The sequence below is a fragment of the Mauremys reevesii genome, linkage group 7 (assembly GCF_016161935.1).
Source record: "Mauremys reevesii isolate NIE-2019 linkage group 7, ASM1616193v1, whole genome shotgun sequence".
Lineage (NCBI taxonomy): Eukaryota > Metazoa > Chordata > Testudines > Geoemydidae > Mauremys > Mauremys reevesii.
Window position 1 is genome coordinate 4,479,335 of NC_052629.1, and position 27,811 is coordinate 4,507,145.

The window sequence follows — 27,811 nt, forward strand, 5'->3', positions numbered from 1 at the left end:
AAGGGGCGGGGCTGAGAAGGAGGTGGGGTGAGGGAAGAGGGGCGGGGCTGGGAAGGGGATGGAGGTGGGGTGAGGGAACAGGGGCGGGGCTGGGAAGGGGTGGGGCGTGGTGAGGGAACAGGGGGCGGGGCGGGGAAGGTTCGGGGGAGGTGGGGAACACAGGGGCGGGGCTGGGAAGGGGTGGGGCGAGGTGAGTGAACAGAGGGGTGGGGCTGAGAAGGGGGTGGGGTGGGGTGAGGGCACAGAGAGGGCGGGGCAGGGAGATGGGCGGGTACCTCCCTGGAGGGTTCCCTAGCACCGCCCCCTCCGGAAGCGGAAGTCCCGCCTCCCTCGTAGCCCGACCCTGACCCTATCGCGGGGCGGGGGCAGAGTCCGCTGTCCGTCAGTGCAGCAGCAGTTGCGAGCAGTACGTGCCGCTGGGGGCGGGGCCCGCGCCCTCGGGGCGTCGCCTGGGGCCGTTTTGCCCGGGGAGGGGGGTCTTGGCGGGGCGGGGGCTCTCTGGTGGGAGGGGGTCCCAGCAGGACTGGGGAGGGAGGGTCTCTGGTGGGAGGGGGTCCCAGCAGAACTGGGAGGGGAGGAGGGTCTCTGGTGGGAGGGGTCCCAGCAGGACTGGGGAGGGAGGGTCTCTGGTGGGAGGGGGTCCCAGCAGGACAGGGAGGGTCTCTGGTGGGAGGGGGTCCCAGCAGAACTGGGGGGGGAGGGAGGGTCTCTGGTGGGAGGGGGTCCCAGCAGAACTGGGGGAGGGAGGCTCTCTGGTGGGAGGGGGTCCCAGCAGGACAGAGTGGGGAGGGAGGCTCTCTGGTGGGAGGGGGTCCCAGCAGGACAGGGTGGGGGGAGGGAGGGAGGCTCTCTGGTGGGAGGGGGTCCCAGCAGGACTGGGGAGGGAGGGAGGCTCTCTGGGTGGAGGAGGGGTTGTCTTGCGGGCTAAGGGTTTGCCCCCCAGGAGGTGTTGCGGGGTCCCCCCCAGCACAGCATTCCCCTGGGCAGTTAGGGGTGCTTGCTTGGTGCCACTCTCTATGTGGGCTCGAGGCTGGCGCCCGTCACTGTAGCATCAGGTCCCCTGACCCAGGCTTCTGGTTGTTCTCATTGCAGTGGCTGCCCCATCTGGAGATCAGATTTACAGAGAGGTGCAGGTAAGAGCTGGGATGAAGGCAAGGGCACTGCAAGGGCCTACCCTGCACTGGAGCTTGCCCCATTGACTCCAGCTGCCCTCCTCTCCCCTCACACATTACACCTGAGCCATAGGCAGCGCGTTGCTCTTGCGTTCGGGGAGGCTGGGTGCGAATGCTGGAAGCTCCCTAGAAATGGGAATGGGGCTTGGACTGTGGCCCCTCCTTCTGCTCTGATTCCGCTTGGCCTCTTCTCCCCCAGGCTGCCCCACTCCACCTCTTCCTATCCCTGCTTGTTCCTCTCCTTCACCAAGATCCCCTTGGCCTGCTGCTCGCGCCTCTCCAACCCCTCTCCTGGCAAGGCACAAGCGGCAGGTGGGGGGCAGGCCTCAGGGGGAAGAGGCTGAATGAGGGCAGGGTATTGGAGACAAGAGGCCGAGTGCTGGTGGAGTGCGGCAGGGCCACAGTCTGGGCGCCGGTGGCTCCCCCACTTCTTGGGAGCTTCCGGTGGTCACGCTCCAAAGGCAGTGGGGCCGGCATGCCTCCAAAGGGAGGTGCCCTGTATCCAGCATTTCTTGCCCTATTTGGGGAGGCTCAGCCTCCACAAGCCTCTTATACCCTCCACCATGACCCAAGTCCCTGGGTGCTCCCTCCCTGATGGAATACATCCGAGAATACTCAAGTTGCTAACTGGCCGTTAGTGACTATCTTCAAAAACTCATGGAAGACAAGAGAGAATCCAGAGGACTGGAAGAGGGCAAATATAGGGCCCATGTATTTAAAAAAAAAAAAAAGGGGAGGAGGGTGAGGACAACCTGGAAAATTACAGATCAGTCAGCTTAGCTTCAGTACTCAGAAAGATAATAGAACAAATAATCAATAGTCAGTTTGGGAACAGGTAGAAGATAAAGGGATAAGTAACAGCATGGCTTTGTCAAGAACAAATCATGTCGAGCCAACCTAACAGCTTTCTTTGACAAGGTAACAAGCCTTGTAGATAGGGAGAAAGCAATAGACGTGGTATATCTTGACTTTAGTAAGGTTTTTCATACCGTCTCTCATGACCCTCTCATAAACAAACTAGGACAATACAAACTAGAGGGAGTTGTTATAAGGTGGGTGCATAACTGGTTGGAAAACCGTTCCCAGAGAGTAATCATCAGTGGTTCACAGTCAAGCTGGAAGGGCATATTGAGTGGGGTCTGGCAGGGATCGGTCCTAGGTCTGGTTCTGTTCAATATCTTCATCAATGATTTAGATAGTGGCATAGAGAGTACACTTATAAAGTTTGTGGACGATACCAAGCTGGGAGGGGTTGCAATTGCTTTGGAGGATAGGATTAAAATTCAAAATGATCTGGACAAACTGGAGAAATGGTCTGAAGTCAATAGGATGAAATTCAATAAAGACAAATGCAAAGTGCTCCACGTAAGAAGGAACAATGAATTGCACACATACAAAATGGGAAATGACTGCCTAGGCAGGAGTACTGCAGAAAGCGATCTAGGGGTCATAGTGGATCACAGTGTAACAATATGAGTCAACAGTGTAACTCTGTTACAAAAAAAGCAAACATTATTCTGGGATGTATTAACAGGAGTGTTGTAAGCAAAACATGAGTAGTAATTCTTCTGCTCCACTCTATGCTGATAAGGCCTCAATGGAGTATTGTGTCCAGTTCTGGGTGCCACATTTCAGGAAAGATGTGGACAAATTGGACAAAATCTAGAGGAGAGCAACAAAAATGATTAAAGGTCTAGAAAACATGACCTATGAGCAAAGTAATGCACACTGGAAAACATAATCCCAACTATACATATAAATGAAGGGGTCTAAATTAGCTGTTACCACTCAAGAAAGAGATCTTGGACTCACTGTGGATAGTGCTCTGAAAACATCCACTCAATGTCCAGCGGCAGTCAAAAATGCTATCAGAATGTTGGGAATCATTAGGAAAGGGATAAAAAATAAGACAGAAAATATATTGCCTCTATATAAATCCATGGTATGCCCACAGCTTGAATACTGCTTGCAAATCTGGTTGACCAATCTCAAAAAAGATATATTGGAATTGGAAAAGGTTCAGAAAACGGCAACAAAAATGATTTAGGGTATGGAACAGCTTCCATATGAAGAAAGATTAATAAGACTGGACTTTTCGTCTTGGAAAAGAGATGACTAAGGAGGGATATGATAGAGATCTATAAAATCATGATTGGTGTTGAGCAAATAAACAAGAAAATGGTGTTTACTCCTTCTCCTAACACAAGAACTAAGGGTCGCCAAATGAAATTAACCAGCAGGTTTAAAACAAACAAAAGGAAGTATTTCTTCACACAACCCACAGTCAACCTGTGGAACTCTTTGCCAGAGCATGTGGTGAAGGCCAAGATTATAACAGGGTTCAAAAAAGAACTAGATAAGTTCATGGAGGATAGGTCCATCAGTGGCTATTAGCCAGGATGCACAGGGATGCAAAACCATGTTCTGAGGTGTCTCTAGCTTCTGTTTGCCAGAAGCTGGGAATGGGCAACGGGATGAATCACTGGATGATTTCTTGTTCTGTTCATTCCCTCTGGGCACCTGGCATTGGCCACTGTTGGAAGACAGGATACTGGACTGGATGGGCCATTGGTCTGACCCATCATGGCCATTCTTATGTTCTTAAAGATTGAAGAAATTGGGTTTGTTTAGTCTGGAGAAGAGAAGACTGAGAGGGGATATGATAACAGTTTTCAAGTACATAAAAGGTTGTTACAAGGAGGAGGGTGAACAATTGTTCTTGTTAACATCTGAGGATAGGCCAAGAAGCAATGGGCTTAAGTTGCAGGAAGAGAGGATTAGGTTGGACATTAGGAAAAACTTCCGAATTGTCAGGGTGGTTAAGTACTGGGACAAATTGTCTAGAGAGGTTATGGAATCTCCGTCATTGGAGGTTTTTAAGAACAGATTAGACAAACACCTGTCAGGAATTGTCTAGCTATTATGTAGCCCTCCCTTGGGTGCAGAGGATTGGACTAGATAACCTCTCGAATTCCCTTCCGGTCCTATACTTCTATGATTCTATGCCCCTCCCATCTCAGTTCTGCCATGCCTGTTCCCCTGAGATATGGGCTCTTCCCTGTCAGCATGGCTTGCTTACCCCCTTCTCAGGATTTAGGGCTGTTTACTCACCGCCATGTGAGTCTGTCTGCCTGACTCCTCATAGGGCAGGGAATTGTCACTAGGACGTTGAGGGCCCAAGGTGGCTGGCTGGCTAGCTGGTCCTTGTGATGGTTTGGTGCTTCCCACAATGACAGTCTTCCATACAGCCACCATTGTTACTGGGAGTGGGGGCTTTTGAATAACTTCCAAACAGAAGGTGGTGCATAGGATGGAGAGCAAATGCATGAACAAGTCTAGCTGTAGGGCTTTGGTCTTCCCATCCCACAGAATATCTATTAATAGAATATGCACTTTGATGTTATGGGGGGAAGTCCCAGTAATCAATCTGAATAGATTATCGACCATTGGAGCTAGGTATGACTGTAAATTGCTAGAAGTCTGAGAAACAATCACCAGGAGGTAGCTGAGGGAGATGATATTTGGGGGACTGCTGCCTGCAAAACAGGGATAATAATATTCATCCAAAGTGCTTTGAGATCAAGAGCGAAGAAGTGCTGTATAAGTGCTATATCAGTACTGCTGTGATTTATATATATCTTTGGGCTGGTGTTTTGTCAATGGCAGATTGGATAATGGTAGTAGTAATGGTACCTCATAATTTATAAGGGTCAGAGGAGGAAATTGTCCAGAGGATTCATCTACTGTATAGGTGGGTTGTCAGTATTGCAGGCTGGGGGCAGACCATCCTCCCCGCAAAGAGGAGCAAGAGTAACCCCAGGGTGAGAGCAGGGCAGTAACTAGACTCTGTAGGCTCTGGTGTGCTATGGAGACATACAGACTTTTTATGTTTCCATCTCAGGATTATTATGGTAAAGAGTTGCAGAAATCAGAGGATCTGCAAACCAACGCCTGTGTCACCTTGGCTAGGCCTTTGCCCACGTTCATAAAGGAGGCTCTGAAGTGTGTCCATGATGATGTTGTGTCAAGGTAAAGAATTGACAATTGATGCTCTAATAGCACTTCACTCACTGAAAACAGCCTTGGCCCAGCGGAGTCATTCTATCCAGAGAATACAATGGGGAAGAAAGTAGCCAGTTTATCCTTGTAAGTCTCTCATAACTTCCCAGCTGGAGGCAGCCTACCTCCACCACAGTCCTTGAGGCCTGGAAGTTTCCAGCTCAAAGGAGAAATTCCTGCCAAATGCAGAGGCAGACAGAAACAAATTAATGCAGAGAACAAATTAATGAGAGAGAAACAAATTAATGCACTTTGGAGCTTTAAAATGAATCAGTTAATTCCAATCAACCTTAGTAACCATTTCTACACACAAAATCATTAACTTAAAGTTACAATGAGCAGCAAATGTTAGGAAAAATTAACAGAAAGAACATTAAAGGTAAAAAGCTCCCCATAAACCCTGTCCATTCAAATCTGAAGATGAAAAGATAAGCTAATAGACATAAAACTGTCACTCTCCTTATAGTTCATACATCCCCTATCAGAAATCCATTAGATGTTCTGGTGAAAACCTTTGCTCTAATCTCCAAGGTCTGGCTACAGGATGTTCGACCAGCAAATGATTTCCTTGGCCATTTTCTTTGTTCACCGAGAGCCTTTGGGCAGATCACACATCTGAGTGCCTCAGTTTGCCCAATATAAAATGGAGATAAGCAGCAAGGCTTAATTAATCCATATCTGCATACGTGAGTTGGGTGTTCCTGATGATTTGCTCTCCATGACACCATCTGAAAATGCCCCATCTGAAAATGCCCTTCCCTTGCATGCTGAGGTGTGGTGAGACTCCGTGGTTCCAGAATCACTGATCTTGAGAGTTTCTTCCCTTAGGTACTATGGCTGCGGCCTGGTGATCCCAGAGTGCCTGGAGACCTGTTGGATATTGGATCTGGGGAGTGGGAGTGGCAGGGATTGCTATATGCTGAGTAAACTAGTTGGGGAGAAAGGGCATGTCACTGGAATAGACATGACCGACACCCAGGTATGTTTCCGAATTGAATAGTGGTAATCAAAGTCCGTGTCTTTATCTTCATGGCTCTCAGCTTTGGAAGCAAAAATAACTTCTTCCCACCAGGGCGGAACTGCATGGTGCTTAGAGTTCAAAGTTAATCCTTTGGTATATGGGGACCAGTGTAGGGGTTCAGCTGCACGCAGGTAGTAACCGTAGCTATTTGCTTTTAATAATCTTATCTTCATGCAAGCTACAAGGTTTAATGTAGTGCACATGTGGGTCGGGTTTAAGTACCCATAATGCAAAGCACTGAATGATTGTTTTTTAGCTGCTTGGTCATTGAGAATCCTGCTTTGATAGAGTCACTGAGAGAAGTAATTTCCCCACTCATAGCTTCTTCTAGCCCTGTTAAAGACCTGTGTGTGGAAATGGGGTAAATGTATTTTGTCATTTATTGTCTCACTCCTTCCACCTTCCAGACCATCGTGCAGCATGTGATATCCTGTATGGGGGGGGTGGGGATTCAGGGAAAATACCTTGCACCATCAGGCATGAGACACTGTTATGAGTGCTGGTCTCTTCCCTACCTTCTCAGAGCTTGCTGTGGTGAAGACAATGTGCACAGCTCCTTGCTGGGCTTTACGTTGATCAAAAGCTTTGCCAGTCCCATGCTTTGTTGATCAAATAGAGACACTCCCCACCCACCGTATCCCTGGCCAGTACGAGACTTGGTCTTGCCATTTGTTGGTCTCTGTAAGGAATCCCACCTGTTCTTCTTTGGCCAGGAGATTTGGTAGCCATGATCTAGGACTCAAAATGGCTGGGGTTGGGAGGAAATAAAGGGAGATGCTTAGGGCCCTAATGAGAATATGTAGGCCCTCTGGCGCATGAAAGGGAAGATACTTTAGAAACACTTTAAAGAGTTTATGTAGTTTACAGCCTGCTTATTTGTTTTCCTCCTCCAGGTAGAAGTGGCAAAGAAGCACATTGACTATCACATGAAGAAATTTGGCTACCAGGTGCCTAACGTGGACTTCATCCATGGCTACATGGAAAAGCTGGGAGATGCTGGCCTTAAAGATGAGAGTTATGATATAGTTATGTGAGTACCATTCTCAGAGCTCCTGCAGGGGTCTATACAATAGGTTAGGTACTTGTTTCTTGTGCATCAGTTAATCATGTCCCTGGCGGGGGGGTGTCAGGGAACAGGGGGGTGGTATAGGGGTGGGGAGTCCCGGGGTGGTCAGGGACAGGGAGCAGGGGCGGTTGGATGGGGTGGAGGTTCGAGGGGGTGGTCAGGGGACAGGTAACAGGGGGTTGGATAGGCGTGGGAGTCCTGGGGGGCTTGTCAGGGGGCAGGGGTGTGGATAGGGGTCTGGGCAGTCGGGACAGGGAGCAGGGTGGATATGGGGCGGTCCTGGGAGGGGGTGGTCAGGGGACAAGGAGCGGGGGGGTTGGATGGGTTGGGGGCTCTGAGGGGGGAAGTCAGGAGGTGGGAAGTGGGAGGGGGCAAACAGGGGGTGGGGGCCAGGGTGTTTGGGGAGGCCAGGCTATTTGTTCCCTACCCGGCCCTCCATACTGTTTCGCAACCCCAATGTGGCCCTCGGACCAAAAAGTTTGCCCACCCCTGCCCTAGTAGGATGTTTCCAAAGTTAAATGATCTATTCCAAGCTTGGTGAACTGCAAAAAAGTGATAGAAAGTAATTTAGATTTTTGTACAATTGTTTCAGTTGTTGTATTCAAGAGTTAGTAACAAAGAATATACATTACAATTTAAACCTAACCAGTGTTCCTTAGGTGACTTGACACAAGATGTGAGAACATGTTAGTATTAGAGTTGAGTGGGTCTAATATTTATTAAATCCTCTTTTTTATCTATAGGAATTAGATACAGTGCGCCTGACAGCTAATTTCTAAATTATTATCTGCAAAAAAAAAAAACCCTAGAGTTTTCAGGTGCCTAAGTAGCCCTTGGAATCACAGTTAAAGTTGGCCCCTTCTCCCCCCCCCCCCAAATCTGAAATGGCACCCCTGGTATTATCACAGCTAAGAAGATGTTCTTAACCTGAAAAGGGCCCTTTAAGTACAGGGTCTCAAATGAGGCGTGCAGCCCCAAATAGCGAGAGCAAGGGTTTGGTGTGGGTTTAAACACAGATAGTATGATGTACTAGGGAATACACTGATCTGCAGGCAACACTCCTGCCCTAGCCTGTTCGGCGTGGGTGGTGGGTCTTCTCCATCACTAATTTAGATCACATCAGCCAGCCTAGACTCTGCAAACACTCCTTGAGGCTTGCTGAAGGATGGCTGAGGACCCTCCAGTCTCCTTTGGGGGATGTGAAAGGTGTCCGGCATCTGTTACTCCCTGCCAGTGTTCCAGATCAAAAGCTGCCGCCTTGCCCAGCTGCAAGGTCGGGCCTAGCCATTTGTTCTAGCCTGACTAAAACCCACATTGCTTTCCTCCTCCTGGTGCCTCACTGAGCTTTTATCTCCTGTCTAGCTCAAACTGCGTGATTAACCTCTCGCCTGATAAGAGAGCAGTCCTGCAGGAGGCCTATCGAGTGCTAAAGGTAACCCCAGAGCAGGGCATGCGCTCTGTGTGTGTATGTGTGAGAGAGAGATCATGATGGGGTTTGGGGAGCAACACTGGATCCCATCCTGCCTTTTGGGGTGCAAGGGGTCCACAGACAGGCAGCAAAACACAGCACAGGCCCAGAGAGACTTCCATATGAGGAGAGATGAAGAACTCTGGGGCTCGGGAGATGGGGGAGGGAGGGAGGGAGAGATCCTGGCTGCATTGAAGTCAGCGGGAGTTTTGCCTTTATCTTCAAGTTGGCAGGATTTCACCCAGCATGACAGTAGGGAGGCAATAGAGGTACTCAGACTAACAATGGGCATCTGTTCTCCTACGGTTATAACCCAGGGGGGCGACCAGTGACACAGAAAAACAACACATTAAAGATTGGAATACCTTTAGCATAATGATCAGTTACCTTGTGACAATGAGTTCTGCAAGGTATCACTGAAGTCAAGAGCTTAGCAGAGTCCAAGAAACGGTTAGATGTTTATATGAATGATGAAAGGAGAAGCCAGCCGCTAACTGATGAGCAGGTGATGAGAGACTCCCTTTCTAGGCAGATTGTTCCGCAACTGTCCATTTTTCCACCTTCCTCTGAAGCAGTGGTACTAGCCACCGCCAGAGATGGGATACTGGTCTAGATGGACCATTGGTCAGAACCAGTGACTGCTTTGCTCCCTTGCTCTCCTTTTGTTCATGTCCTCTCCACCATCAAATAGTTAGTAGCTCACAATTGGAAGTCTTTGCCCATGAGGCCCAGACGGACAGGTTGAGGGGGTGCCCCAGGATTGGGTCAGCAGCGGGTGCTGCAGGGCAGGATTGGGCTGTATTGCCAGAGCTGTCAGGGAATCTTGCCCAGCACCTGTCTGCAATGTGCCTGTGATCTCAGCCCCTCCGTCCCCGAGCATCATGTTCACACTCAGCTTATGAAACGAAATGAGGGTGATGGTGGAATTTAATCTGGGTAGAGCCAAAGGTGGTGGGGCAGAGGGGGTTATTGCTCTTAATTGATTAGCTTGGAGACCTTGACTAATTGGGCTGTCTGGGTGTGCTGGCCAGGAATGCTTGGGCAGACACAATAGCTCTGGACTAGACAATCGCGTTGCTGGCAAGGTCAGCCCCAGCCGAGCTGCCCTGTCTGTGTTCTCTGGCAAATACTGTCTCTTATCAGGGGCTGGTGTCATTTTTAGCTCTTGCTGTGGCTAAGCATGGCTCTTTTCCAGGCTGGTGGAGAGATGTATTTCAGCGATGTCTATGCCAGCTGTGACCTGCCTGAGGACATCAGGAAACACAGGGTCCTCTGGGGTGAGTGATTTTCTTACCTGATCTGAAGCAATGAGGACTAGTGGTGTGAGCTGGAGGCTGGAAGTTAGGAACCTGGTTAGAAGGATCCCCTCCCCACATGCTGCCTCTTGTCTGAGGTGCCTGGGAACCTTAAACTTTCCCGAATGAGATCTCTACCCACAACTGATAGAATTTCCCAGAATGCCTTGTCCCATCATGTGCTGTGGCTCACTTAAAAACTAGGGCTGTCAAGCGATTAAAAAAATTAATCACGCTATGTCAAACAATAATAGAATACCATTTATTTAAATATTTTTGGATGTTTTCTGCATTTTAAAATATATTGATTTCAGTTACAACACAGAATACAAAGTGCACAGTGCTCACTTTATATTTTATTTTTTATTACAAGTATTTACACTGTAAAAAGCAAAAGAAATAGTATTTTGCAATTCACTTAATACAAATACTGTAGTGCAATCTCTTCATCATGAAAGTTGAACTTACAAATGTAGAATTATGTACAAAAAAACTGTATTCAAAAATAAAATAATGTAAAACTTTAGAGCCTGCAAGTCCACTCAGTCCTACTTCTTGTTCATCCAGTTGCTCAGACAAACAAGTTTGTTTACATTTGCAGGAGATAATACTGCCTGCTTCTTGTTTACAGTGTCACCTGAAAGTGAGTACATGCGTTCTCATGGCATTGTTGTAGCCGGCATCAAAAGATATTTACGTGACAGATGCGCTAAAGATTCATATGTCTTCATGCTTCAACCATTCCAGGGGACACGTGTCATTGCTGATGACAGGTTCTGCTCAATAACAATCCAAAGCAGTTTGGACCGACACATGTTCATTTTCATCATGAGTCAGATGCCACAAGCAGAAGTTGATTTTCTTTTTTGGTGGTTAGGATTCTGAAGTTTCCTTATCAGACTGTTGCTCTTTTTAAGACTTCTCAAAGCATGCTCCACGCCTCGTCCCTCTCAGATTTTGGAAGGCACTTCAGAGTCTTAAACCTTGTGTCAAGTGCTATAGCTATATTTAGAAATCTCACATTGGTACCTTCTTTGCGTTTTATCAAATCTGCAGTGAAAGTGTTCTTAAAATGAACATGTGCTGGGTCATCATCCGAGGTTGCTATAACATTAAATGTATGTCAGAATGCGGGTAAAACAGAGCAGGAGACATACAGTTCTCCCCCAAGGAGTTCAGTCACAAATTTAATTAATGCATTATTTTTTTAACAAACGTCACGAGCATGGAAATGTTGTCGGTAGCTACCAGTGTGGTGCTTTGCTCTTGTTCGATGATGATAACAGTCGGCTGCATGCGTGTTCCCTCTGTATGCTGCCCCAGCTCTGCGCAGATAGCTGAGACAGCAAGCCCTGAGAGAACCCCCAAAGACCACAGACTCTAGTAAGTTACGAAGGAACCCGAGCCAGGTTTATTGTCAAATGAAGCACAGTAATAGTTTCCTATAGACTCTACAGGACATACTACGAATATGTGCCCCCTGGCAATGGACACGGATCAGTCAGTGGCGGGACACTCCACTGCCCCCTAGGCTGGACAAAGATGCGCACTCCGGGACCTACTTTTATACAGTTACAGGACAGATTACTCATCCCTACTGATGTATTGAGGTACAGCCCCTTGGCTCATTAGGTGCTGTCGCCCCTTTGATCATGTTGTTTCAGAAAAACAGATCTATCCATCATGCTGTCCTGTCTTTTAGACGCACCTGCCTATTCCTTGTTATGTCTGTGGAGTGTCCTAATGTCATCTTGGCACAAGTTCCTCTTCTCGCCACTTCTGTGAGTGAGGCCTGCCTCTGGCTCACAGCCCAGCTTTTGCTTAGCAATGCCTGGGGAAAAAAAAATAATAATAATTAGAGATATACCAATCTCCTAGAACTGGAAGGGACCTTGAAAGGTCATCGAGTCCAGCCCCCTGCCTTCACTAACAGGACCAGTTTTTGCCCCAGATCCCTAAGTGGCCCCCTCAAGGATTGAACTCACAACCCTGGGCTTAGCAGGCCAATGCTCAAACCACTGAGCTATCTCTCCCCCAACATACTTTGGTTCAGGCTTCAGGCCTCAGACTGGGCCTCTGACACAAGAGGTTATATTTCAGGGCTTCATCTTACTACAGGAAGCATGTCTTCTGGAATGATGGCCGAAGCATGAAGGGGCGTACAAATGTTTAGCATATCTGGTACCTATATACCTTGCAGTGCTGGCTATAAAAGTGCCTGTTCTCACTTTCTGGTGTCATTGCAAATAAGAAGAGGGCAGCATTATCTCTTGCAAATGTAAACAAACTTGTTTTTCTTAGCAATTGGCTGAACAAGACGTAGGACTGAGTGGACTTGTAGGCTCTGAAGTTTTACATTGTTTTGTTTTTGAGTGCAGTTATGTTACAAAAAAAATCTACATTTGTAAATTGCACTTTCACGACAGATTGCACTACAGTACTTGTATGAGGTGAACTGAAAAATACGATTTCTTTTATCATTTTTATAGTGCAAATATTTATAATAAAAAATAATATACACTGTGATTTCAGTTACAACACAGAATACAATGTATATGAAAATGTAGAAGAACATCCAAAATATTTAATAACTTTCAATTGGTATTCTATTGTTTAACAGTGCGATTAAAACTCTGATTAATCACAAATAATTTTTTTGAGTTAATTGAATGAGTTAACTGCGATTAATCGACAGCCCTATTAAAAACCTGACGGCAGCCTGTGTGCCGCTCACTGTGCCCTGGCGTGGCTGGCTGCACGATGTGTGTAATTACTCTGTGATCCTAGGCGAGTGCCTGGGAGGAGCCCTGTGGTGGAAGGACCTCTACAGAATTGCTGAGGAAGTTGGATTCTGCCCACCACGCTTGGTGACCGCCAGCCGAATAACCATCAATAACAAGGAACTGGAGAGTGTCGTCGGTGAGTGAGTGCCATGGGCAGAGCATTGATCCCTGGTCCACCCTAGAAGTACGGGCTGGGGTTCCATGGTCCTGCTCTAGGATAAAGCAAAGTGGTGTAGCCTCAGGTAGCAAGAGTCTGTCTACCAGGGCCGGAAAGCACATTCCCAGCTGCAATGCAGACATACCCCGGAAGCCCCACTGATGGACCAGGGCCCCCACTGCATTTGGCTCTGTAAAAACACAAAATAAAAAGGCGGTCCCTGCCCCGCAGAGCTTGCAATCTACGTGTGCCGTCGTCTGCAGCAAGTGAACAATGCTTGAGCGGGGAGCGCGCCATTGACCACAGCCCCAACGAGCCTTGACTTTGTTTGATAGCACCGAGACTAGCCCTTGCTGTGGGCAATAGGAAATGTAAATGTAGAAAAGAGACAATTGGGGCTTTTTTTTTTTTTCCAGCCCAAGAATAGAAAAGACTAAATACTCCAGTCCATAATACGGCTGTGAGAAAGCACAGAATGAACCAGAGCAATGTGCTGTTTGTCTTTAGCAACAAGTTTGCCCTTCCACAGCACCCTTTGTCCTAGGATCTCAGATCACCTTCCAGGCAGCAGTTCTGCCTCTCAGCACCCCTGAGAGGCAGGTAGGGATCACTCCAGCCCTCAGTGGAACTCAGCCAGGTGTGGAATGGAATGTGGTCGCTTTTTAAAGTTTAATTCCATTCTCTGACAAGTGGGACCTATCATGAGGGCCATGTTTGGGGGGGTCAGTGATTCCAGATCAAAACTCCTGGCTTTTCTAGCTGCTAGCCCTGCAAACTTAGCCTGGGATCTGAGAGTCACATGGGGTGGTTTCCCTCTCACACATCACCAACAGTAAGAATTAAGTGACTGGAGTTTAATGAACAATGGTACTGATGCGTGAGGCTTGCCGCTGGAGTACGATCCCCTCCAAGACTCTAGGTGTGTACTCAGGTGGCTCGTCTGTCCCACCACAGCTGTGTGTAGTTGGTGTATGCTCATCTCCCTGAGCTGGAAATGACACCTCCAGCGGCTGTGCAGATGTACCCTTAGAAGCACTTGAGTTGCATAGCAGCTTTCTCACTACTCTGCCATCACTGTTATATACAGTTCAGGCCCTAGACCTGTGATCACCAACCAGTCGATTGCGATCAGCTGGTCGATCCTAGAGACTCTCCCAGTTGATCGTGATCAGTGGTGGTGTAGCGGGGCTGCTGCTAAGGCAGGCTCGCTCCCTCCCTGCCCCGGCCCCACACCGCTCCCGGAAGCGGCCAGCGCAGCCCTGCGGCTCAGTGGTGGGAGAGGGGGAGAGAAAGGGCAGGGGTCTTATGCTGCTCCTGCCTGCAAGCACTGCCCCGGTAGCTCCCATTGGCCGGGAATGGGGAACTGTAGCCAATGGGAGCTGAGGGGGTGGTACAGGCAGAGAGGGGCAGCACCATGGAATCTTCCCACTTGCCAGGCCACAGGGGTGCGTTGGCCCCTTCTGGGAACAGCGTGGGGCCAGGGCAGGCAGGAAGTCTGCCTTAGCCTTGCTACACCACCGCCCGGGAGCCGCCTGCAGTAAGTGCACCCCAAACCCCTCCTGTACCCCAAACCCCAGCCCTGAGCCCCCTCCCAGAGTCAGCACCCCAAACCCCCTCCTGTACCCCAAACCCCAGCCTGGAGCCCCCTTCCAGAGCCTGCACCCCAACCCCCAGCCCTGAGCCCCCTCCCAGAGCCCACCTCCTCCTGCACCCAAAGTCCCTCCCAGAGCTTGCAATCTACCTCACCCCCTCCTGCACCCCTACCCCTTGCCCCAGGCTCAGTCCAGAGCCCCCTCCCACACTGCAAACCCCTTGGCCCCAGCCTGGAGCCCACACCCCCTCCTGAACCCCAACCCCCTGCCGCAACCTGGTGAACGTGAGTGAGAGTGGGGGGAGAGCGAGCGATGGAGAGTTGGGGGGATGGATTGAGTGGGGCGGGGCCTTGGGGAAGGGGCGGGGTAGATCCTGGGTTGCCCTTAAATTAAAAAAGTGATTTGAGGCATAAAAAGTTTGGAGACCACTGCCCTAGACTGTGACCTGGGAGAGATGGGCACTGATCCCACCTCTGCCACAGTTTCATCAGATGACCAATGGCAAATCACTGCCTCACTCTGTACCTCAGTTTCCCCATCTGTAAAAAGGGGACAATGATATTGCCAGACTCCCAGAGGTGCTGGGTGGAGAAATCCTGCAGTGCTGAGAAGATGCTTCATTACTGTGGTGCTGGGAGAGGTGGGTTAATGCTGAACTAAACAATGTAAGATCACCTGGTGTTTTGCTTTCAGGTGACTGTCAGTTTGTCTCTGCAACTTTCCGTCTCTTCAAAGTACCCAAGAAAGGCCCGGCCGAGCGGTGCCAGGTTATTTACAACGGCGGGATCACCGGGCATGAGAAAGAGCTGGAATTTGATGCCAATTTCACATTCAAGGTACAGGGAAGCCCCCCAGGCGTAGTTAATCGCCATGCCTGTGTCAGCTTTACTGCACCTCCGCACTGGATCTCCAAGCCCAGAGCTCGTGGCTTTGCTTATACTTCCCTTTCTGCACTCTGTGATTGCAGCATGGCACCGCCTGCTGCTCAGGTCCTATATACAGCAATGCAGCTTTATCGAGCAGCATCCTGTACCGTAGAAACACTCAACACAGGGGAAGAGTGGCAGGGAATGGAGAGAGGATGGCCAGACGTGGGGTGGCTGTTCCAGATGGCGGGAGCTGCAGAGAAGAAGGCTCTTGCGCCACTAGCAGCAAGTTTGTGTGATGGGACCGAGAAGAGGCCAGCACAGGATGAATGGGGAGGGGAGTAGAGAGGCCAGGCCTGTGGTTTTGATTGGGGCAGATCAAGGGAGGCTCCTGGGGAAAAGAAGCAGCGTGATTCTGAACTAGATCCCAAAGTGACTGTGGGTGGTCAGTGGGGTTATTTGCAGAGCTGCTGCACTGGGGGCTCCTGCTTCGATGGCTTCCCTTCAGCATTGCAAACGCACGTGCCCCCCAGCCTGCTCCCTGTCTCACTACAGAGCTGGCCGTGCGGTGGGTGCTGGGTCCTGCCGCGTTCTTCTCGGCTGTGTGTGACGCCCCCTCTGTTTCCCAGGAAGGGGAGGTTGTGGAAGTGGATGCAGAAACTGCAGCCATTTTACGGAGCTCCAGGTTTGCCGAGGAGTTCCTGATCCGACTGGCTGCAGGGAGGGCACCTGGGGGCTGTTGTCCTGCAAAAGTAAAGGTTAGTGACAAGCTGGGTGGCTGCTATACCTAAGGTCTCCCTGTTCATGCCACATGGGCAGATTTTCCTGGCTTCAGCGTCCCTGCTTCATATGACATGTGCCAGTGAATAATGCAGTTGAGGTCTGAATGGAGGCTGGTAGTGGGGAGAGTTCATGGCGTCAGCTGGTCCCATTGGATGTCCAGCTCCTGGCAAACTGGGACCAGCTCAGAGCAGAGCTGGGCCAAACCAACTCCCAAATTTTCCCCCCTCCTCCCTCGCTGTCCCATGTCTGGATGTGGGGCCCTTCCCAGCTCAGGTGTGGCCATGCAGAGCCCTACAGCAACCCAGTTAGCTAAGGCAGGTCTCCAAAGCAAAGTCTGGTAGGAGCAAGGCGCGGCGTCAGCTTCTCTGGTGATAAGCAGGGCTAACCCCACTCTGGCGAACGCAGAGCAGTGGTTTGAAGCTGCACAGGGTCTGATGGATTAGGATGTGGGGGAGGTGTGTGCAAATGAAATACAATTTGCTCCATCCCTGTACAAACAAAATAATTTATTCCAGGTGTGTCTGTCTAATTATATAAGATGTAAAACTGAGATCCTGGCCTCATGGGCCATTAAAGATCCTCTCATGGCCCTTTTAACATGGCTGGGGGTCTTGACCCCAGTCAATTTGATCCTGCTCCCCCATACAGTTCCTTACTTTTTCCCCTGCTACATACATTGGATACAACATGCTTCATTTCCATCAGTTCTTGTGTATTGTTTCTTGGGCTTTTTACTGGCAGCCACATTCTGCCCCAGAGATGGTTGCATTTCAGTGGCGGAGGAAGGAATCCCCATAGGCTTACTTTGCACATCAGTCGAAGTTGCAAAGCACTCTGGGATGTTCTGGAACAGAAGGTGTCACAGAATGTTGGTACAGCTCATAACTGCATCCTAGATAGCTCTAGACCGTAAGCTGACTTTTCCCTGATGGGCCGTCTGAGGAGAGGCATTATTGGAAGACGGGAGTTCTGGCTTCTCCACCCGGCACTGCCGCTGACCCACACTGTGGCCTTGGACTAGTTGTTTTTTCTCTCCAGGACTTTGTTTCCAGACCTCGGAGGAGGTTGTGGTTGAATTATCTGAGACCCCCTGTTGAAGGGTGCTGTGGACATCAAAGAATGACTTCTCTCTGGCAGACCTGGCTCAGACAAGGCATCTCTTTTCAATCCAGAATTCAGGGCTGGGGAGAGATGCCAGCCTGGCAGCCCTGATCCCTGCTGTTCTCCACTGAGCAGGTCCAGCACAGACTTTGGTGTGACTTGAAGGAGCCCTTCTAGGGACCGGAGGGATTTTTTCCAAGGTTCATTCCCTGCCACTCCACTGAGCCTGCCAACACAGGGACCTCTTGGGAAGGTGGGTGGTTTGCCCAGAAGCAGACACATGTCTGCTCTGTACAGCCTGGGGAGTGCAGTAGCGACTCTTAAGCAAACACAGCCTAAGCCTGTCTGCCATCCATGGCCTTGGCAGGGGGGGTGCTGGCATTATGCCTCCTTTGATCGAATCTGAGCTCCAGCCAGCATAAATAAAGTGCTGTGATTCAACTTAGGAAGCATCAGCCTCTGTGGCAGTGGCTGGTGGGACGGGCAGAGAGCTCTTGGCATGTGTGTAAAGCCAGGACTGGGAATCCTCTTTGTTTTGGCAGGAGCCAGAGGGTGCCTGTGAGCAGAGAGGAGCTGCTTCCGGCTGAGCAGCATTCAATCCTTGCTGTTCTGCCACTGCCGTTGAATGTGCAGACAGTGTTACGGCTTCCTTGCTGAATTGCATTATCGATGCTCCCTGGAACTAGAGTAAACACAGCTCCCAGGACCCCTCAAGGGAGTTACCCCAGTGATGATTTGGGCTCATGAGGGAAGGAGATAGAAATCCCTGCGATTATCTCTTGCTGTAGGAAGGAATGCTGGTGACTCAGCTGGAGGAGCGCTTCCCTCTCAGTGTGGACCCTATGACCTAGCCTAGTGGTAGGGGTTTGCTGTCTCAATGCTGAAACTTGGTGCTAGGGGGTGCTGTGCTGCTGGAGATGCTAATAAACTCAAGGTCCTGACTAATAATGCTTCACAGAAGCCAAGGAATTTTTCCAAAGTACCAGGGTGTTAACCTCTGTATGGTGAGTTAATCACAGTCTACCTTGCAAAATTCCCACTGTAATTTCAGTTGGCTACAGCATTCACTTCCTGTCCTAAATTATAATCTAGTGCTATTGCACATCTGCCCCTTCCCTCCTGACCAGAGGTGGCTGAACTAATATATGGAGATGTGCCTATCTCATAGAGCTGGAAGGGACCTTGAAAGGTCATTGAGTCTAGTTCCCTGCCTTCACAGCAGGACCAAGTACCATCCCTGACAGATTTTTGCCCCAGATCCCTAAATGGCCCCCTCAAGGATTGAACTCACAACCCTGGGTTTAGTAGGCCAATGCTCAAACCACTGAGCTGCTACTACCCCCCCCCTCTGGCTCCATGCATATCATCTGTATCAGCTGCAGTTTGCAAAGTGCTTCGGGATCCATTTGGGCTAAAGCAGCTCTACAGACTGTAAGATCCTCATGCGTTTGAATGTGCCTTTTAAAGCCTGAAGAGTTAATAGTGAAAGAGGTTTAAGTACAGGAATTAAGACTGTGATGGCAGCTTGGGATCCTTAAGGAGAAATGTTTATGAGCGTGTGAAACTGGGATGCTTTGCCAGATGCTAATGTACATCTCTGAGCTGCGGGGAGGGGGAAATCAGAGTGCTGATCTGGAGTGAGGGACCCCCCCCCCCCCATCCCCACTCCTCATGCTGTCAGATGGGAAGCACAGGGCAGCACAAGGAGACTTTTCTGGAGCTCTGACTAGGGAGAGGGAGCTGAGAGGCCAATTCCCCAGTAACATGTGTCCCCATGTAGGAGGCTGTTGTTAATTTAGGGTTAGCATGTGCTGGTTTTTTGCAGCATGTTCTTCCATTCCTGAAGGCCAGCTCGCTGCCTCACCCACACCCCATGCAGATGCATATCCAGCTTGCTCCATGGGAGGCTGACCCTAGCCTGCCAACCCTGACTCCACAGCTTAGAGCTGCTTTATCTGCTGGAAACTGCTCTTCTCCTCCTGTCACCTTCCCTTCAGCCTGCAGATGGGCTGACGAGTCCTTAGACTTGCCATGAGTCCGTGAAATGGGAATAATTGATAGGGGAAGATGATAAAGCCAAGCAGCTGTGTGTCCTAGAAGTGTGGCCTTGTGTGTGCTGGGGGAAGGGAGAATGCTCTTGTCATTCTCCAAGCAGGAGATGTTTTTCAGATGAAGAGCTGTACTGGAGGGAGGTTTATTTGCAGTGATGTTCTGTAGGCTCTGTCCTCCCTATAACGACCTGCCATTGGGCACTTAGAGCAAAGGGGCCCGTTCACCAGCAGAGCAGGGCCTTGAGGTTCACAGCAGAACTGTACCTGGCAAACCCCGATGGAGGGACTCACCCTCAGCTGAACGGCACTCGCTAGGCAGGGGACATGGGTTCCAAAGCCCAGTGAGTTGAGAGAGGATGGGGACAGGTAATTGTACCTGGTGGGGTGGGCCCTGTTTAATGGTCCTAGACACCATTTGACCCTTCCTCTCACCACGGTATAATAAAATAGCTAATTTAGACTCAGTTGAGAGTCTTGTTACACTGCAGAGCTGAAATCACTGATACTTAGGTCTAAGTATTACTTACTTTGGGACAGTGTGTGTATTGCAAGAGGCTGCCCAGTGTGCACCAGCAGTGAGGCTCCCCCATTAACAGTTGTAATCACTGAGAGCTGTATTAAGAGGGCCGTGAAGACATCTTGGCGAGTGGCCAGCTGGGTGGCTGGTGGAGAGGGCCAGAACTGAGCCCCACAGAGAGGTGCAGCAATCGGCTGTTGGGGTGACGAGTGAGTGCCTGAGCAGGGGAGCATGTAAGGGTGCCTCCTAACCCCCCGTGCCTTCCACCCAGGGTGGGAGGTGAACTCTGCGGATGAACCTCTGAATTCTGGAGCGGCACTGGCCAAGGACAGCAACTGTGAGTGGGGTGCAGAGATGGGACGGCCTCGTTATATGGACTTTTGGGTTGCTGGACTGAGGGCTGATGGTTTATGTTTATGAGCCCTAGTTGTAGTGTTTTCCCAAATTAATGCTGTTACTTCCCTCCTCTTATTAAAAGTGTTTGCTACCCTCAGACTCTGTGCTTGCGAGAGGGGAAGTATTGCCTCTTAAAGGTGCCCAGGGGGTGGTGTGTAATTGTCCCAGGTCACTGGGTGGGGGCTCGAGCCGGTTTTCTGTTGTATTGTTGAAAAGGAACCCCTAGATACTGAACCCAGCCCTTATTGCAGCTGGCTCCACCTGGCAGAAGGGTTACACAAGCATTGCATATATCAATCACGCTATCTTCATTGGAACCTTCCTCCCTTTGTTGTCATCGTTTCTTAGGTTTCTTTAATTTAGGGCCTGACCCCAGGAGTGGTGAGCCGATGGGAGTTGAGCACTAAGTGCCTAGCAGATCTGAACCTCACTCTTCAGGGCAGGGACCGTATCGGGGTTCGTGGTGTAAAGAACTGCAGGCCAGGAGCTCTGTGGAAATATTTAACCGATTGTCTTTTATTAATTTATTTTTTTAAACAAACCCTTAATTTTGAGCTCAGTTAGCTCAGAGAGCACCCTGCCTCCTTTGCAGGTCCTTCCGTTCTGCTTCGTTAATTTTCCTAGCAATATGGAATGCTGTCAAAATACGGATAGATGGATTGATGATTGCTATCCCCTGCGTTGTGTGTCAGGGAAATCTCTTCTCCTGTCTTGCCTAAATGATCTTAGGCCTTGCTTATGCCGTCAGCTCTGTATGGCCAGACCCCTGCATCCGTGTGGCTCTGCATGGAGACGGGGTCTCCTCGCCCAGAGTTTGGTACAGAATTTTGCCCTTAATCTCACCATAGTAATATTCAAAGCCCTGTTGCAGGAGGAGCTCTCACTGTTTTATCACCCGGAAAACACTTTTGTCAACAGCACCCTCCCACCAGCCAAGCCAAAAGAAGAAAAAATGACCAGCCAATAAGGGTGGAGCAAAAATGGCCAGCCAATCAGAGCAGAGGAGGGGGAAAAAAGCCCAGTGACACAGCTGTGTGGCAGTATTGCCAGGAAATTGACACCTGGGGGGGCCTGCTGTCCTGCCCCTAGAATCTGCCCTGTGGTGCCTATAACTGTTCACTGCTCCATCAAGTCATTAGATAGGTCCCATCAGTCACAACTACCATTGCTTTTCTCTGGATGTTTTCAGTCTATTGGAGGGGAGGCTACTGAAACTGCCAAGAGTGTTGTGGGGAGCGGGACACTGGCTTTGCAGCTTGTCTTGTTTTCAGTCCCTATATGCAACAGCTGCACGTTCAGCAGAGAGCGAGAAAGGCATCACCCCTCTTATAGTCTGGGTTAGTAACAAGGTAATTGCAAAAATAATGCCGCATCAACCCCTGCGTAAACTTTCTCCCCAGCCTGGGCTGGCCCCAGGGTTTCTTCCCTTAGCGTCTCTGTCTCTAACCCTAGCTCTCTCCCCTCGGCGACTGATGGGCCAATGAGTCAGCACTTGTTAACCCCCAGGGTGCTGATGCCTGCAGGCTGGGGCCAATTGGTGCCAGCCAGCCCTCTGCTGATACACTTCCTTGTTTCTGTCTGCGCTGCAGTCAGAGCGGTGATTGCAGCAGCATGTGTAGACATACTTCAGCAGCTTTAATCTAGCTGGAGGGAGTGCCAGTAGCAGTGGAACCACAGCAGCACAGATTTCAGCACAGGCTCACTGCCTGAGTAAGTACTCCGGGTCCCTGGTGGGCTTGTGCCGCCCGGCTTCACTGCTCTTGGGACATGAGTTAGCTGGGTTAAAGCTACTTGGGTATGTCTACACGGGCTGCAGCCACATTCCTGATTGCGATGTAGACATACCCATCGTTTAGAAACAACGCCCCTCTTCTGCCATCTTACTGGCCCGCTCCCTGCAAGAGCAGTGCTATCGTATTTGAGGGTCCTGATCCCCAGACGCCGCAAGGGATCTGCAGTATGAAATGCTATACACTTTGTTTGGCTCCTCTGTAGTTTCTCACAAACCCCGTCTGGTTGTCGCAAACGTAAATAGCCGTTAATGTGCAAATGTCCGTAGGAATTTGCCAGGTCTAGTCTGTTTTAGTGGGCAGCAATTAATAACTGGATCATGTAGTTATCTGTATAAAAGTCCAGTCCTCCTTTAGTTCTGGCTCAGATTTCAGCACCTCACAGCTTGGGCCCAAGAGCTCCCATGATCTGACGCAGTCAATGGCATGGCCCTGAGGATGAATCCGGTTCGTTAAGCAGGGCTGGTGCCAGTGCAGCCCCTGTGGGTAACCTCTGTAGGCAGAGAGGCAGCAATTCTCTCTTCTGTCTCATCCCTACCAAGGCTTTGCTGCTCCTTGCCGCGGGAGCGGTGTGAGTAAATGTGGGCAAAGTGCTCCACTATGGACATGCTGATTGCGAGGCTGTTGTTTCCTTAGTAGTTTCTTGTGCCAGACACAGTCAGACTCTTGGGAAGGCCAGTAAATTAGAGCTGCTGGGCCCTTCTTCACTGCTGTTTATTAACTCTTTCTGAAGCCCCTTAGCTTGCTTGAAAGGCCAATTAAACCATCCCGGAGGTGTTAGCATGAGTGGGCTGAGGAGCAGGGGTGTTCATGATTCTCTCCATAAATACACTCCAGCAGTTTTCTTTTTAGCAAAGTGAGCTCCCCAGCCTGACGCTCCCTGAATTTGTTCACCCAGGGTTCATTTGTTTTGAGCTGAGCACCAAGTGGGTGACTTTCCAGTCTTCTGAAACAAACTGTTTGTAGGGAGCTGGGGGGAGATTCTCAGAGGCACAGATGAGAGTCAAGCACCCAACTCTCATGGACTTTTGGTGCCTCTGAAACTCAACCCCCCTGTACTTTGCAGTTCTGGAGACTCCCGTCCATGACTGTCTGAGCGCTGTACAAACGTGAATTAACCCTCGTACGGTTCTTGGGAGAAGGGTGAGTTGCACCACCTCCATTTGTACAGATGGGGAAACTGAGGCACAGAATGGGGCAGCAGCTTGCCTCAGGTCACGTGGCTGCAGAGGTGGGAATAGTACCAGATATTTTCCTTACCAGTCCCTGGTTCTAACCACTAGACTGTGCTTCTGACCTTACACACCTTTGTGGGAGCTCCCCTGACCTTGCCTTTCAGCCCCTTCAGAACCATCTGACCCCGATGATCCATTCATAGATTGTAGGGCTGGAAGGGACCTCGAGAGGGCATCGAGTCCAGTCCCCTGCCCTCGGGCAGGACCAAATACTGTCTAGACCATCCCTGATAGACATTTCTCTAACCTACTCTTAAATATCTCCAGGGATGGAGATTCCACAACCTCCCTAGGCAGTTTATTCCAGTGTTTAACCACCCTGACAGTTAGGAACTTTTTCCTAATGTCCAACCTAAATCTCCCTTGCTGCAATTTAAGCCCATTGCTTCTTGCTCTATTCTTAGAGGCTATGGTGAACAAGTTTTCTCCCTCCTCCTGACGACGCCCTTTTAGATACCTGAAAACTGCTATCATGTCCCCTCTGTCTTCTCTTTTCCAAACTAAACAAACCCAATTCTTTCAGCCTTTCTTCATAGGTCATGTTCTCTAGACTTTAATCATTCTTGTTGCTCTTCTCTGGACCCTCTCCAATTTCTCCACATCTTTCTTGAAATGCAGTGCCCAGAACTGGACACAATACTCCAGCTGAGGCCTGACCAGCGCAGAGTAGAGTGGAAGAATGACTTCTCGTGTCTTGCTCACAACACACCTGTTAATGCATCCCAGAATCAGGTTTGCTTTTTTTGCAACAGCATCACACTGTTGACTCATATTTAGCTTGTGGTCCACTATAACCCCTAGATCCCTTTCTGCCATTCTCCTTCCTAGACAGTCTCTTCCTATTCTGTATGTGTGAAACTGATTGTTCCTTCCTAAGTGGAGCCCTTTCCATTTGCCCTGAGTGTGCGTTGTAGCCCTGCTGTAGATTCCTATCTCTGTTAAGGCCAGACTGGGTTTAAAAAAAAAGAAAACGATGATGCCCTGGGGACTGGAATTTCCTTGGCATCCTGTGAAAGGCTCTGTCACATTCATCACGCTTGGGAATGACAGGCTGGACCATTAAAAACCTTCCAGCTTCCCCCTGAGAGCATAGGAGGCTGGATCTCGTGCACAGCACTGAAAATATTCCAGTGAATTGGAGAGCTGATGCAGGTGGCTGATAGGCTGCGGGGCTTATCGGAGGGGAAAGATAGGCCCTTTGCAGAAAGGAATGTGCTCAAGGGACTGGGGGCTTCATAATCGCTGACCTTGCTGCATTTGGCACGGGTGATGGAGTTGTTTCTTAAAGGCACAGGCACAGGCACATTTTTTTGTTTCTCTGCCTCTTCGTGGCAAGCAAGCAAAGCAGAGCCCCGCAGACCATCTGTAACTGGGTGCAGGTATCATGCCCCAGGAGCCCCAGCTAAGGACAGCGTGTGGGGGGGAGGGGGGTTCTTTGTGGATTTCTTTCCAGGAGCAGTGGTGAGCTGCAGCCGGTTCGCACCGGTTTGCAGGAACCAGTTGTTAAATTTAGAAGCCCTTTTAGAACCGGTTGTCCCGTGTGGGACAACTGGTTCTAAAAGGGCATTTCAATTTAACAAGCGCTCCCTGCTGCGGCCCCAGCTCACCTCAGCTCTGCCTCCTCCTCCTCCCATGAATGCTCCGCCCTGCTTCTCCTCCCGCCCTGCTTCCCGCGAATCAGCTGTTTGCGCAGGAAGCCTGGGAGGGCTGAGAAGCAAGCGGGCTTCCCGCTCAGGCCCAAGAAGACGAAGCTGACGTAGGGGTAGAGGGAACGAGGAGGGCCGTGCGTCCCGGCTGGTCTCCGGCCGCGGCCCTGCCTGGCCCCGGCTGCCTGGCTCTGGCCGCGTCCCCGCCCGCCCGGCTCCGGCCGTGGCCCTCCCTGGCCGTCAGTCTCCAGCCGTGGCCCTTCCCATCTCCAGCCCGCGGCCCTGCCCGGCCCCACGGCCCCGGCCGCCCAGCTCCAGCCGTGTCCCCCCGGCCGCCCGGCTCTTGCTGTGGTAGTGCGGGTCCAGGCATGGTGGCGGCCGCAACCCCACCTACCCAGATGAACGGCTCCGGACACGGCCCCCAGCTCCGGCCCGGCCTGGCTCCAGCCGCCCGACTCCTGCTGTGGTGCCACGCAGCTGGGCTCCAGCAGTGCGGGTCCGGGCGCAGCGGCGGCCCCGGCTGCCCGGCTCCATCTCTGGCTGCGTGGCTCTGGCTGCGGCCCTCCCCAGCTCCGCCTGGCTCCGGCCGCCCGGCTCCCGCCACATCCTCCGGCCCCGCGTCTCTGGGCTCCGGCCACGCGACTCCTGCCCTGTCCCGGGGCTCCCGGCTCCGGCCGCGGCCCTCCGGCTCCGTCCCTGCCTCCCAGCCGCGCGACTCCTGTCCCGGCCCCATGCCCCCGGCTCCGGAGGGGGCAGGGAGGGGGTGTTGGAGAGAGGGCAGGGGAGTTCAGGGGTGGATAGGGGTTGGGGGGGGTCAGAGGGCAGGGAACAGGGGGATTGAATAGGGGCAAGGGTCCCGGTGGGGCAGTCAGAAAGGAGCAGGGGTTGGATGGGGCGGTAGGAGGCAGTCAGGGGCAAGGTTTCCAGGGGCAGTCAGGGGACAGAGAGAAGGGGTGTTGGGAGGGGGTCGGGGTCCCGGGGGGGCCATCAGGAATGAGAGGAGGGGTTGGATGGGACAGCGGGGGGCAGTCAGGGTACAGGGAAGGGGGGTGGATGGGGCAGGGGTCCCTGGGGTGGCGGGGTGGCGTTAAGGAACGCGGGGGGTTGGATGGGGCAGGGGTCCCGGGGGGTGGACTGGTGCCTGAGCCGCCGGGCTGAGCTCTCCAAACCAATCAGCTTTCTCCAGCACCCTAACTCTGGCCCACGTGGTGGGTGAAGAATTCAAATACCTTCAGCCCTGTGGCCTAGTAATGTTCCCTTGACTGAGACCCCTCTCCTCTCAGGGGGCTATTGCAAGTGACTGGGAGCTTAGCACCTACATGGCAGTGGCTGATGTTAGTTTGGCTTCCCGCTTCCTTCCTGCTGAGTCAAACTTCCCCCAGCGCCTCTCCTGTTCCTACTGGGACTGGATTCCCCTCTGTGCACCGAAAGAGAGCACTGTGGGTTTGGCTCAGCCCTGCACGTTGCTGTGGTCTGGGGCACTTCTCCAAGGGGGGAATCTGAACAGTCGGATTTGGAGGGAGTCATCGTTGATTGACAGAGCTGCCAATAGGCTGTGCAGCATCGCATGCTCCATCCTCATGGGGCTCCCATTGCCCATGCAGCTACCTCTGGGGTGGAACGCTGCAGGCCACATAAGGATCTGAGCAGTCCCCTGTGATGGTGCAGGACAGGCAGCAGAACAGGTGGTTGTACCCAGTAGAATCAGCAAGGCTGCTGAAATATGCGGGGTGCAGTTACCCACAATAGGATTGGCTGGCAGTCCCATATGCTCCAGTGAGAAGTGAGTATGGGAGAGGGAAGAGTGCCAGTTACTGACGCACCACCACCGCTGTGGCTGATGCTTGGAGGGCACCCATCTATGGACTGACCTCACCCCAGCCTGCTTAGCTCGAGCACTGATGCAGTCACAGTCCAGGTTGAGGTAGCAGCGTTACGGTTTGTCTGGTTGCTGACAGTGTCCTCGGAGTTGTACGCTACAGCACGGCTGACACAGTCCCTGCCCACAGGAGCATACAGCCCGCCAGCCAACTAGCTCACTGGCACAAAATCCCTGCAGCTGGGCCCCTGGGGCTGATGTTTGTGACTCACCCTGTGCTGGTGGGGCAGCTGTTGCGAGGCTCAGAGGAAGATGTGTGGCTTTAAGAGGAGTGGGAGGGGAACGAAGAGGGAGGTGGTTCTGTGGGTGCCCAACAATCAGATCCATGTTAAAAAGCTGTGGGAACAGGATGGCAGGAAGGGTCTCGGGTGTGAGCTCGCCAGCCAGTTGAAGAGGGGGCTGGATGAGTGCAGCAAGGGGTCCAATCCAGTCCTGCTCAGCCAGAGAAAGGGCGATAGCAATACTTGGTGGGGGCTCCATGATGGTGGGGAAAATGGGGAGATTCCCAGGAATTCACAGCCCTCCTCCCAGCGCCGGGGAAAACCGCCTGGCAGTGGCGGCCTTTCCGGCCCCTTCAAATCTGATTTGGTGCTGTGTTTGTTTCCTTGCTACAGGAGAAGATCGTTGATCCGTTCCAATTAGTGGAGCATCTGGAAGCAAAGGACCTTGCTCCCAAGCCAGCGGGCTGCTGTGGCCCCAAAGGGTGCTGCTGAAAAGCTGAGTATCTAGCAGCAGGAGCCAGGAGAGCAGAGGCTGAAGAATCAGAGCTGTTTTTGTTACTCATCGCTGAACAGCAATTAAAAATTAATAGCGGGGGTAACGAAGCTGAGCATTTCACGGCTTCACAGCACTGCACAGGTACTGCGGAATGAGATGAAATAAACCCCAGCTGTCACCCGGGTTCCTGCCCTGGTGCATGGCTGCAATCAGAAGA

At 51.2% G+C, this 27,811-nt stretch overlaps 1 protein-coding gene across 2 annotated transcripts; it reads left to right on the forward strand.

The window, feature by feature from the left end:
• The first annotated feature begins 278 nt into the window (after nt 1-278).
• AS3MT (arsenite methyltransferase) lies at nt 279-27,811 on the forward strand. Of its 2 annotated transcripts, none has more exons than XR_005583005.1 (11): nt 279-406; nt 1,093-1,133; nt 5,074-5,201; nt 6,060-6,210; nt 7,146-7,282; nt 8,681-8,750; nt 9,982-10,063; nt 12,869-13,000; nt 15,307-15,449; nt 16,035-16,237; nt 27,492-27,811. XR_005583005.1 is itself a non-coding variant. In XM_039482240.1 (11 exons), coding segments are annotated over exons 1-11 (1,113 nt in total). In that variant the 5' UTR covers nt 283-405; the 3' UTR covers nt 27,591-27,811. The 2 variants fall into 2 exon arrangements, 1 of the variants encoding a protein (XP_039338174.1); XM_039482240.1 differs by having other exon boundaries at nt 283-406; nt 16,109-16,237.

Excerpts from the sequence above, each read along its gene's own strand:
- AS3MT (XM_039482240.1), top strand. Across the intron at positions 1,134-5,073 it reads AGATTTACAGAGAGGTGCAG|GATTATTATGGTAAAGAGTT; the intron begins GTAAGAGCTGGG and ends TTTCCATCTCAG. Across the intron at positions 6,211-7,145 it reads TAGACATGACCGACACCCAG|GTAGAAGTGGCAAAGAAGCA; the intron begins GTATGTTTCCGA and ends TTCCTCCTCCAG.